Here is a 13,654-nt window from a genome sequence, read left to right as displayed (position 1 = left end):
TATGTTGTATGATCCCATACTAATTTTGTCCTCCAGAATCAGTTCTTCATCCAAAGCACGGAATGGATGATATTCAGTTATTCAGCATACATTCAATATTTTGTTTTCTTCCTCTCACCTCCAAACATACCCTATGCCTTACTTGCAAATTCAAATCCTGCTTTGAAGATGGAATTATTCACTTCTTCATGAACTCACTGGCAATTCATTAAGTAACTTTACAGATTAATTTTGAAGAAAAAGCCCTTAAGACTTAACTTGCCTGAAAAGTTGAATTGAAAAAAGGGGTAGTCACTTGTACACCACAAAGTAAGTGTTAGCTTATGCAAACCAACATAGAGTAGGAAATGAAAATGAATTTAAAATGCCGTAGATCAATTAAAAGGATGAAGGAAACTGTCTGCCATACTTCAAGTGGTGATTATAAGGACTCTTTGCAGGAATTACAGCTCTCACCTTCATCCCTTTATTAAAATATACAAAATTGTTTTGACTTTTTTTTTTCCCTCCAAAGATGCTCAAGCAAATATATAAAATATTTATTAAGGAAAAAGAAACTTTAATGCCTACATGCAAATGAGAGGCTGCCTTCAGGATAAGGAAGGTGACCATTTTTTCTATCATCATGGCTAAATGAAGTCAGTATCTCATGCCTTCAACTGCTTCAGAAGCAATCACAGCTGTAGAACAACTGGCAATCAGTAGACTACAGTGAATACAGCAGTGCACCAGCACTCAAGTTTTAATATCTCTAGTTCTGTTTATCAGGTTGTGAAATCTCAGGCAAAGAACTTGATTTCTTTCCCCTTTAAAATATCTTACAGTTACTCTGAGCATATGCAGGTCATGACAGAGACAGTTTCTCACTGTACAGAAATGCATAATTAGTATAGTCTGATGTTCATCTTAACTTGGGTGAAAGTATGTGACACAACAGTGTTATGATATACAGTATAATGAAAAGAGAACAAGCATTTGGACATGATTTCTAAGCCTTTTATAACTTCCAATGTAAATTCTGCTTTTAGCTGAGTAAAATTTATTTTGATCCGCTCTAACATGTAAGAGTGAAATGAGAGTGTTCATGCAGCACAATTCTATACAGCAAAACCAAACAGATTATTGTAGATGAAAGAAAAAATATGAATCATAAACCACAACACAGTACCACTTGAAAAGCAAAAAATGTATTTCTTAAAACACAAACCAAATAATCTTCCTAAGCATGTTTGAAAAATGCTTGGACTATTTCTGCAGTAAACACCCCTGCAGACACTGTTAATAAATGGCTCTCCTTTAAATTATCTACAGAATTATTCTGCTTTCTTGTTTTCCTTTGCTTTCTGCCTTGTCTTAACAAAAATACAGTCCTGTATGTATCAAGCACATTTCTTTAAAATCCACAGCCATCTAAAACCAGCTGTGTGACTGTACCACCCAAGAAACATGTATGCACAACAGCATCTTAAAATACCTGGTCGCAGCAATGATGGATTTAAGTTATTAACTGATCAAAAAAAGATGGATGGTGGTCTGCTTTTCTTAATCTACATCATCATCTAGATCTATTTAAAGATATGTGGTACACTAACAAACTTAGTTAAGGTTTCGATAAAATCAGTAGAATAATCTGCCCTGTTACATTGAGACTGTATCGATCAATAAAATCACTTGTACTAGGAAAGTACTGTTAACTACTGACAATCCCAGCCATTAATATTATTTAACACTCTGCTCACAATCTTTAATGAGGACAAAGACCATTTTGCCTTTTTACACTTATCATACCATTGCTTTTAGAGCCCCTTACAAGTACAGTTTAACCTTGATTACTGCAGACAAAATGGAGTTAGAAAAGGAAGACATTGAATAATTTTGGATAATGGAGAGAATTTTCAATGTGATTAATGGATGTGTGTGATTCTACAGACTTGCCAGCAAAACATCAGTTAAATCTTATTTCAATGAATCCAACTTTTACTTGCAACTTCCTAATGCTAGACTGATTCTTCCCAATGTATTTGCCTGCATTTAAAACAACTGATTTCCAGAAGCAGCAATCAGAAAGATAAGCATCTGTTCTGGACTTCATGAGATTGTTTTTTTTTTTTTCTGCAAATAAGCCAATTTGCTCTTAAATTACTTAGAAGTAGATCCCAACCGTGAATGTGTACGTAGGACAAAGGCGAGGATTGCCTTTGCAGAAATCTTTGTGGTGGTTAATGAATGACACAAGGAAGATGAAGTGATTTCTACCCAGCTCCTGCTCTTAAATGTGGGAAATGCTTAAACAGAAGTCTAGTGGGAGAAAACCTACAGGTCAGAAATGAACAGGATAAGGTAGAAAATAGGCAAAAGAGGCAAAAATAGGCTCACATTTTGCACAAAAGTTTTATAGCTTAAAATTTCATTCTCCAAGTTCAGCTTTTAAATGTACAGCCAATTAAGCCAATTACCTCCCACATGTAAAGTATTTGGTCTTAAAAGGCCTTTACTAATGCTTTGCACAGTGGCATCTGACCTGTGTACCTCTTCATTATATCAATATGATTCAATCATGTCTTCTCAGCCATATGACTGTTTGTGATAAACACAGGGCTCAGTTCATGAAAACACATTAATGTTCAATCAGATCTAATGAAAGCTGAAGCACAAGTATGTGTTTAATTATTTCAAGGGCTATATAAGAAAAAACGTAATGGTTCAGACCAAAGGTCCATTTGCATGTATCCTATCTCCAAAAATGGCTAAAATGGATATCAATGAAGAGTATAAATGAACAAGATTAACATATAAGTAACTTGTCTTCAATACTCTAACAGACTTGAAAGGCATGAGGACTTTCTATGCCTGATATAAACTACTCTTCCATAAACCTTTCCAATCTTCTGTGGAACCAATTTAAAGTTTTGCATTCATGACACCATTGGGAAAAGATACACAGGAATACAGGAATAACAAATTGCTTGATACAGAATGGATTTCTGAGAATATAGAAGAAGAACAATTGTAAGGAATATGAACATTGACAGAATGGATAAATGTGATGAATGTAAACTGCACAGAAATAAAATTTGAATAGCTGAATGATCATTAAATAGTTCTAAGATAATTTTGTTGTTACATTTCCAGAATTAAATAGTAACCAACTTGATTTTACTGGGGAAAGGCAAACAAATGTCTCATAAAAATGCATGCATCACACATAAAGATCTCAATATTTCCAAACAGCTTCAACAGCACTGGTTCAAAACCGTCTACCTCTACAGATACTATTTTTTTTTAATTCTTTAATATTGATAATGGAACATCAAGAACTGTTTCATTTAGAAAGCACTTACAAATTGCTTCTAATTCTAGAGAACTATGCCAGCTTCAACAAACTCACAACTAAGATCTCCCTGTCTTTATATGAAATCCTAGCTTTTGTTCCACCTAGAAGAGCTAAGGCTCACTTTTATGTTCTACCATGGGACATTTTTATCTTCACTTCACAAACAGAAGAAAGAACTGAAAAATCCAGTGCATCACCAAGGATCTGTTTTCCTCGCTTTCTAATCCTACTCCAGTCAAGGTAGCTCTGAAGCAGTATTTCAGCTAGAGTTGCAGAGGAGTATTTGGCTATTGAAAGGCAAAGGTTTAGCCAATGCACTATGTGAAGTACTCGCAGACTGAAGTCAGGAGTCTAGATGGCTTTTCTTAGAGAAGGGAACTCTCAGTCTTCTTGAGAATGGACAAGGTTATAAATGGCTGAGTTTGCATTCCTTCTTGTTAGAACTGCAAGACACCAACAGAAATGCAATCAATTAAGCAGTGAAGAACTAATGAAACTTCCCACTAGGTGATGGAAAACTCTTTTTCTTCACAATTTGATTTAAAAAAACCTGTAAGAAATTATGTCATTCCCCAAAATGATAGTGAAAAAAGGCAATGAGTGACACTCAAGAGAAAGTGGATTTTTATCCTCAGTTGCAATATGAAATGCACTGTTAAGTCTGTAATGTACTACAACAGAGCTTTCTAATAAATAAAAAGATCCTTTCAATATTTTAGTTAATTTGAATCTAAAACTTTTATGAAGCAACAGTACATAACTAAATCAACTTAAAACACAGTTCAAAAGTTTTAGAACATAATTTGGATTGATGACTAAAATCAGAGGGTTTTCTGGGGATACTGAAGGTTACTTAATGCTTCCATTCAGATTCATTAATTTGTTCATATGCACTGTCCTGTCAGAAAAGGCTATTTGTTTATTTAAACTCTATCACAATGAATTTATCAAAGACAATCACCATGGCCCACAAAGAAACAACACTTTGGGCCAAATTTTCTGTAAGATAGTTTTCCTTCTGCAGTCACTAGCTGCAGAAATAGTTCATTTGCTTTTTTTTGTTTAGGTTTTTTTTTTTTTAATCTCAGCTGCTGTTTAACTGTTCCCTCAAAAAGAGTAAAAAAACGCATTATAAGAACATGTGATTTTCTCCTTTATATTTCTGACTAACTTCCTCATAAAGCAACTACACATTATTCAATGCTCCATCCACTGTTTTCCTAACTCCACTCTGCTGGAAACTAAGACAGCTAAGGAGTATAGGGTTGGATTTTACTTTCTCAAGAGGAAAATCATAACAGGTATGAGTTTATTTATATTTTTTCAGGAAAGATAGGTAGTTAAAATATTTTTTAAGACAACTGCATTTTGAAGAATACTGAAATATAAAACAAAGTGATTCTTAAATATTCAGATTATTTCCTTAAACGGAAAACAAATCTCTAGTCCAGTTCCATAAACTCCATAACTCATTTTTAAGATTTGGATTCCTGAAACTGCTGGAATGCTGCAGTTCATAAAATCTTCAAGTCTCACAGCCAAGCAGCACTTTAACCAATCTTATCTCCAGGAATCAGGACTGTTCTCTCTGTAAACAGTTCAAGAGTAAATAGAAGACAAGTATGTTTTCTTGACCACAGCTAAGACAGAAATATTAGCTATACATATTAACTCTGGTTAGAGACATATGTACATACAGACCTTACATACATGCAGAGCAGTTCAGAAGGTTTACAGCCCTCTGTTTTATATTAGAATCATGCCAGTCACAAGAAGAATTTTTTCAGGTCACAAGAACTGGAAGAATCAAGTTAGTATCCCGAAACTCATCAAAAAGATGGGCTTCTTCCAAAATCTCTCTCCATACTCAAAACATTTCAGTGAAGACTAGCAGCAGCTACACACCCTCATGCTGAGGTGTGGGTACCACTTCACAGTAAATTCTGTTAATGATGCCTGTTACCTTGTTGGACTGATGATATCAGCAAATGATGAGATTTCTTTTGCCCGAGGGGGTTAGAAAACATCTATTCCATTGAACTTTAAAAGCCAGATCTGTCAAAGGGCAAGTCCTTGGGGCAGAGAGACTGGATGACAATAACATCCAGTGTCAGCTTACTGGGACAAGGATATGACCTAACTCCAAATCAGTAGAGAGCAGGTGGCTAGATCACATTCTTCCCTATTATCAATTCACTGGAAATAAGCTCCATAAAAAACTCCTCCTCCAAGAGTACATTATGTAAAAACTTTTTGTAACAAATACTGATCAGATTGAGGATGCAGCTGCTTCGATAATCATTTAGATAAGGTCCCTCAGTCCTGCCCTTAGGAATCCCAACAATGTTTTCAATGTCCAAAATGAAACCCTATCTACCTCTTTAGTTGATCCATTCACAAAATGACTTACTGAACTCATACACAATAATTGTGCAAGTGGGAGCATTTCAAGTGATCTATGCCTCCTTTAAATATGCTTCCAGAGCAGACTATATTTCTGTATTGCTTTGTGATACAGAGTCAGTACAAGATTAAACGGTGGATTAAAAAAACACCAAAACAAAACTCAAATAACTGCCACCAAGAAGCTACAATGCTGATTAACATTCTGTCCTATCATATTCCACACTTACCTTCATCTTCTCATACTTCCAAGCAAATACATTTCTTCTCCAGACTCACAAACATACTATCAGGAATCACAGACTTTCAGTGCAGTCCAGCTGGCAGCCCTTCTCAAATTAAGGGCTCCTCCCTATACAACCAGCTCCCTCAAATCTGTACCTTCCACTTTTTCTTAACACCAAACTCTAAAGGAAACATAGTGATAAAAGGTATTTTGTAACCACAAAACAGTCACAGCTAAGTTCAAATCTTGCTGCAATCTAGTACTACTATCAAGAATATTTTGGTCAGCAATAGTATAATCCAGTGATATATATTTTACAAATTTTAAATCAAAATCACCTGGATCTCTGCTGTATTACAAGCCACAAGCTCAGATATTCCAGTAAGTAACTATTAAGTTAGAATTTATAACACACACCTGTTGATTTATTAACTCTTAGTTGATGGCCACCACAAGGTAATGAGAACTGGCTTAGTCTGCTTCCACTCTCAGTAATAGGCATTTTTTTATGCAGCAAAGACCAAACCAGCTCAAGCCCTCTATGTTGCAGGTTAAGATCATGGACAGAGACAGTTACCACAGATCAACAGAGAAGCAATAGTTTATTGCTTCATACTAATCTGCTTGAATGTTTGGGGCCACACTCTGCCATTCACTTACCTTTGCATCTGTTTCCTCATTAATAAATTAAACATAATCACCTTTCCTCTTGTCAATCAGTTGATTGTTCTCAGTATGCACAGGGGCTGTGCATTATTATTATATGTGCAGTTGAATTACTATGTGTATTAGTGTTTACTAGTCAACTGTTTCACTGTATTAAAACCAAAAGTTGTAAATTCTGGTCAAACTTGTAAAATGTGAAAGTAACTTAAAAATAATATAGCTAAATTATTCTTTCACAATTCAACGAAAACCGGTCTATTACAACAAAAAAATTTCCCACTCAACTTTTCAAGAACAGAAGTAAGCTGTCTGATGAATATTAGCTGACAGTGTATACTGATAAATTCAAGACAATGACTATTTTTATCTCATAATTTAATATTTTACTTATTCACAATTTTGGTATTCCTCAGAAAGTCATAATTAAATGTTTCTGAGCTCCTGTCTTTCCACTCCAAGAAATAAACCACCTGTGCTAAAAGGATTTAAGAGGGAGATTTCATCATGAAAAAGACACAAAAAGCTAACAAGGTACTTGCAACTGTAGCACCCTGCAGCTCAAGCAGGGGATTTTCTTGCCCTCTTTATTACTTGATACAGACTGATTTTACTATTCTAATTTCATATAATTTTATCTACATTTAACTATAGAAGACTACTTCATCAAAAATAAATTAAGAGCCCAGTATGATTAGACCATGTCAGATACAGCTCTGTATTTGACTACCATCTTTGTGGCTGTACAGATTTTCAAGGTGCAAAGTGCAATTATGAGAAATTAATACATATTGCTGTCGTGGTTTAAACCAAGTCCCCCAACTCCCTGAGAGTTAGGAAGGAGAATCCAAAGAAGGTAGCCCCCACGGATTGAGATAAGAACAGTTTAATTGCTAAGGCATAACACAAACCACTACTTCCATTACTACTACAAATAATAATGATACAGCAAATAACAAGCGAAGAGAATACAACACCCCACCAGCCACTGACCCATAACTCACTCCACCCTGCCCAGCCAAGCACCGCGTGCTCCTTCCTCCATTCCCCTCCAGAGCTCCATCCCTCCTGCTCTCTCTCTCCCAGTTGCATCCTGGGCATCATGTGCTATGGTATGGAATACCTCATTGGCTAGCCTGGGTCAGGTGTCCTGTCTCTCCTTCCTCCGGGCCTCCCCTCCTCCACCTGGCTGGAGCACGTGCTCAGAAAAGGCCCTGAACAAAAACACCCTCAAAACATGCTCACTATCAAGCAACTATTCCCAGCCCAGAAGACAAAACACAGCACTGCACCAGCCACAAGAAGGAGAAAAAATTACTGCTACTGCTCAACCCATGACAACTGCATAAGACAAAAATATCTGAATGTAACATCTGTGTAAATGTTTGATCTCTCCATGACATTCTGGCTGTTTTTTGAAAAACTGATGACCATGACTCCACAATAGTTTACAAGTAGCACAAATAGCCGGTCTCTAGTACCACAACTGACTAGTGATGGTAGTAGCCAAACTGCTCTTACAGATTAACTCTCATTAGTATCACCTGAAAATATGTTTGCAATGTTTTATATACATATTGTTAAGTTAATAACTGATCATGTCTTCTGAAATTGTACCATGTTTCTACATTGTGTCTTAGAAAATCCTTGGCACTATTAAAAACCTCCTGATAACTGAAGTGTATCAGTATGAACTTCTGTCTAAAATCAGGTTCTTCATTATCTTACAAGTTAAATTTTCACTGATAATTAGTTCTGCTTTCTGTTAGCAGAATAAGAAATCAGTGACTTTGCCAAGAATTCAATTACTTTTACTCTTCTTTTAATTTAGTATGTGCATGAGTATTGATATAACTTAGAGGCTTGTCATGTTTCAATCAAATGATGTCCATCAATCCCTTCCAACATACACCATTGCATGTTCCTATGATAGCCAATGGTGATAACAGAGGGAAAAAGTTAACTGAATGTACCAGACTGTGCAAAACCAAGAGTTGATTGACTCTTCCAGTAGGGGGAGATGTTCTTTCAAAGTTTATCAGAAATTATAAAGTGCTAACAGATTTACCCCTGTATCTTTTTAAGAAAATCAAACTCGTAACAGAAATACGTGCCTTAGTAGCAATATCCTCCAAAAGAGAGTTGTATGAAAAACAGAAAAAAAAATGAAATCATCACAGAAAACGGCTGTAACAGAAAAACATAATGACGATGGAGAAAGCTGTGCTGACAGCCATCAAAACCAAAAAGGCCCTATTCCTTTTCAAAACCAAAGTCTCTCCAACAGCAACGTTTTTTCACCCACACAATAAATGTAATCTTTAGATATCAAAGATGCTATAAATCATAGAGTCATAGAATAGTTAGGATTGGAAAGGACCTCAAGATCATCTAGTTCCAACCCCCCTGCCATGGGCAGGGACACCTCACACTAAACCATATCACCCAAGGCTTCATCCAACCTGGTCTTGAACACTGCCAGGGATGGAGCATTCACTACCTCCCCGGGCAACCCATTCCAGTACCTCACCACCCTCACAGGAAAGAATTTCCTCCTTGTATCCAGTCTAAACCTCTGCTGCTTAAGTTTCAACCCGTTACCCCTTGTTCTATCACTAAAGTTCCTAATAAATAGTCCCTCCCCAGCATCCCTCTAAGCCCCCTTCAGATACTGGAAGGCTGCTATGAGGTCTCCACGCAGCCTTCTCTTCTCCAGGCTGAACAGCCCCAACTTTCTCAGCCTGTCTTCATATGGGAGGTGCTCCAGCCCCCTGATCATCCTCGTGGCCCTCCTCTGGACTTGTTCTAACAGTATCATGTCCTTTTTATGTTGAGGACACCAGAACTGAACACAATAGTCCAAGTGAGGTCTCACGAGAGCAGAATAGAGGGGCAGGATCACCTCCTTCAACCTGCTGGTCACACTCCTTTTGATGCAGCCCAGGATACGGTTGGCTTTCTGGGCTGTGAGTGCACACTGCTGGCTCATGTTCATTTTCTCATTGACTAACACCCCCAAGTCCTTCTCTGCAGGACTACCATGAATTTCCTTTTCGCCCAACCTGTAGCTGTGCCTGGGATTGCTCCCACCCAGGTGTAGGACCTTGCACTTGGCATGGTTAAACTTCCTGAGGTTGGCATCAGCCCACCTCACAAGTGTGTCAAGGTCCCTCTGAATGGCATTCCTTCCCTCTAGCGTATCAACAGAACCACACAGCTTGGTGTCATCGGCAAACTTGCTGAGGGCACACTCAATTCCATTGTCCATATCAGCGACAAAATACCATAGAGGAACATGGAAAAAATGATTAAATTTTTGCATTTAACAATACTAATTAAATATTTAAAAATGCAAAATAAACAATGTTGCCTGAACTGCTTCCTGTGTCTCAGAACAAAATCTGAGCTGTGTTTTCCTCCTTATTTCTAAATTACTTTTAAAACTTTAATGCCAGAAGTAATTCTGTCCCAGTATTTTTCTCTTTAAACAGTTTTCTTTCACAAACCTTCTTTGAGAATTAGGGGCTTTCCTAAGCAGTGTAGGCTACCATCAATTTTCTATGAATGCAACTCACTGTCTGTTGTGTTACATTTCACCATTCTTCCAGATGTGCCACTGCAATTGTGGATGATGTAATAAATCAGATCTATGAAATTTTTACAAATTTTTACTACTCTCATATGAGTAAAAATAGAATATCCTCAGTCTTGTCTTCCTCCAAAAATTATTTTTTGACTAAGGTAATCTCTATGATCCCTCTCAATAAAACAGCACTTGCATTAGTATAGCTGAATGTCCAGTAAGCTGGGAACATGTCTAGAGGACCACCTTAACCTGACTTTGTCACCAGAGAAATGGCTGTGAAAATACATCACAGGGGATTTTTAAAGCAACCATGGTGAGAGTAGAAATTCCATTTATTAAAAAAAGCTGTTACTTATCGCTGGTATATTTAGATGTCTGTATGACTAAGTAATTCCTGAGGAATCCTTTTACAGTCTGTAGGAAAATCAGAACCCAAATAGGCAGAATCTGGGATTTTAAATGCAAGTTTCCAAACCAACTGAGATGAATACAGGATGACAGGTGCCTATTTCAACTAGATGAGCAATTCAGATACAGGTATGACAATAGAGAAATACAAATCTGATGAGCTGATTCTTCCCTACTTTGTCTAAATAGAGTTAAATAAAGCCTCCTTGTCTCTTTTCTGCAACACTTTTGATTGGTACATTCAGAACAGTAACATTATTTTCCCCATTTTAGGCACAGGAAAACAAGATACTAGTAGGTACACTAAAGTCAGTCAGCAGCTTTTGCATGAATTTGGGACAAAAATGCCAAACAGTCTGGATTTCTATCTGCTAGGCTTGCTAATCATCATTGCTGTATCCATTTCCCACCTCTAAAATTGCCTGTCAGAAAAACACCCAACTTCATACCTTCAAACGTTTTGGACACCACCACTTTGCAAATGGATGTTGATTTTACTTTCACAGTGCTAAGAGGAGACTCACCTGCAAGTACAACTCCAAGCCTTGCCGTCGCTGCTCCAGGACTTTGGGGACCCAGTTTCTCACGTGCTTTGAAGGCATCTCTGGAGTTCTTATGAATTTCTTTAGCTGTAAATGAAATGAAATGCAGACAAGAAAGAAAGTATAAGAGTAAACAAAAGATTTCTGTTGGAGATGAAGTAGTACAGGTAAAATAGTAATGCATAAAGTACAACAATACAGCAATGAAATTACTCACCATCAGCTCACTGAAGTAACAGAAGACTTCATACCTACATGTTGCCATTACAAATCTCCAGGTCTAGCTGCCCTGGACAGTGAAGAGGAACCCTACTAACAATTCGGTGTGACTAACTGCATTAAAACAAAATGACAACAGCTACATGAGAACACTTGAAATGAAGTCCCCATTAGTCAACCTGGGATGATACCTCACAATGTCACTGCAGCATATCTAGGTATTACTGTGCTAAGTGCACTGACAAAACACGGTGACAATTTGGAACTCTGGATTTAGGCAATGATGAACAGGTGGAAGAAGTACAGACAGGAGAGCTAACCATTTCTCTGGAGAGCTGGCAATCAAGAGAAAAAAATATCCATGTTGTCAAATTGCATCAACAGATTAACAGTTGTGTTTAATATCTTATACTGAGACACAGAAAGATCGTCACTGAATGTATTTCCAATAATTCTCCATAATTATTCCTCTAAAGATTTGTATAGGAAAGCTTTTATAGATATATACAGAAATGTGCCTATGAATACAGGACTGAATACAGATGGACACACACATGCATTCTGAGAACACTAAGAATAAGCTTGCTGGAGCAATATATTTTTTTTCAAAACACAAAAATATTAATGTTTTCCTCAAAACTACAGCACAAAAATGATAACTGAAATAGACTTCATTGCATTTTAATAGAAGGTGACATCAGACATTCTTTCTGTTGGTTATTGCCTGACTAAATCTAAGGCAAAGAATGCATGGAAAGAAACTCAAAATTGACTTTGACATGCATGCCCATGGGAGACTGAGAATTTACATTTCAATCTTGAGCTTGCTGAGATGTCACTATAGGAAAAAGCAGTGCCAACATATCAATGTCTCTACAATCACAAGTAACGAAGCTACTGCAAGGAAACATCAATTGCTCTGGAAACATTCTGCCACTTGCTTATTTCTAAAGTCAAATAACAGTGCTAAATTAAAATGAAACAGGAAGTGAGAAAACAGCCCATCAAAGCAAAACCCCAAATCCATGTACTTTTACTGACTGATCTTAAAGCCAGAACATGAACTCCCATTTTTACATCTAAACTGGTTGAGAATGTTGAAGAAACTATGGTCACAGCTGTTGCGAACTATGACAGCACCTGCATGGGAGAGGAGACAAATCTGAAACAAAACAAGTGTCCACCAAAGCCTAGCTGCTTGCAGGGTAAATGCTCTGTGGCTGGTACCACCAGCTGATGACAGCCCTCTTACATAAACCATCCAAAATCCATTTGCATAAATATGCAAGTACAGGTACTATATGCAGGTATAAAGCTCTACAGATGTAGAAGTGAATAAGCCCACTTTCTTATGCTTGAAATAATATATTGTAACAAATAATTACTACAATGTCAAAGAATATTAAGCAAATCTATGTATGCCTTAGCTGTATTTCTTTAGACCTGTCCCTACAAAAAAAGCCACGAGGATGATCAGGGGACTGGAGCACCTCCCATATGAAGACAGGCTGAGAAAGTTGGGGCTGTTCAGCCTGGAGAAGAGAAGGCTGTGTGGAGACCTCATAGCAGCCTTCCAGTATCTGAAGGGGGCCACAGGGATGCTGGGGAGGGACTATTCATTAGGGACTGTAGTGTCAGGACAAGGGGTAATGGGTTCAAACTTAAACAGGGGAAGTTTAGACTGGATATAAGGAAGAAATTCTTTACTGTGATGGTGGTGAGGCACGGGAATGGATTGCCCAGGGAAGTCGTGAATGCTCCATCCCTGGCAGTGTTCAAGGTCAGGTTGGACAGAGCCTTGGGTGGCATGGTTTAGTGTGAGGTGTCCCTGTCCATGGCAGGGGGATTGGAACTAGATGATCTTCATGTCCTTTCCAACCCAACTATTCTATGATTCTATGAAACCTTCCTACTGTGTTATACATTAGGTCCATAACACTGACCTAATGCGTATTTGACATACTGTAGTCTCTATTTCTTGCAAGACTAAAAGACGTAAAGAATAATCTGTCCAACTGTGAAGTCAATATGATTTATAATGTACACTAATTATTTTAAAATTATAAGTAACTTGCAAGACAGGATACAAAGAGCTTAAGATTTTCAGAGATTTCACTGCAGTGAAATCTGCAGCTGTAGCTGTTACCTTCTAGCATTCTGGTGCTTAAAAAGAACTACCAATATTTAAAAATGTAAACGGAGTATAAAAAATAAGGCAATAAATGGTTGTATTTTTAACTATTCTATACACATAGAATTTAATTCTTTCTAAA

The 13,654-nt window shown here is 37.2% G+C and overlaps 1 protein-coding gene across 3 annotated transcripts in view; it reads right to left on the bottom strand.

Moving 5' to 3' along the window:
- SNX24 (sorting nexin 24) overlaps positions 1 to 13,654 on the bottom strand; it is a 93,861-nt gene that overhangs the window by 29,204 nt on the left and 51,003 nt on the right. For all 3 annotated transcript variants that reach the window (XM_005142398.3, XM_031043119.2, XM_031043120.2), the window contains one exon: positions 11,145 to 11,249. In XM_005142398.3, coding sequence (XP_005142455.1) covers positions 11,145 to 11,249 — 105 coding nt within the window. The remainder of the gene's footprint in view (positions 1 to 11,144; positions 11,250 to 13,654) is intronic.

The sequence above is a fragment of the Melopsittacus undulatus genome, chromosome Z (genome assembly GCF_012275295.1).
Source record: "Melopsittacus undulatus isolate bMelUnd1 chromosome Z, bMelUnd1.mat.Z, whole genome shotgun sequence".
NCBI lineage: Eukaryota > Metazoa > Chordata > Aves > Psittaciformes > Psittaculidae > Melopsittacus > Melopsittacus undulatus.
Note: the sequence above shows the minus strand (reverse complement) of the source record. Positions and strands in the feature narration are given on the sequence as shown.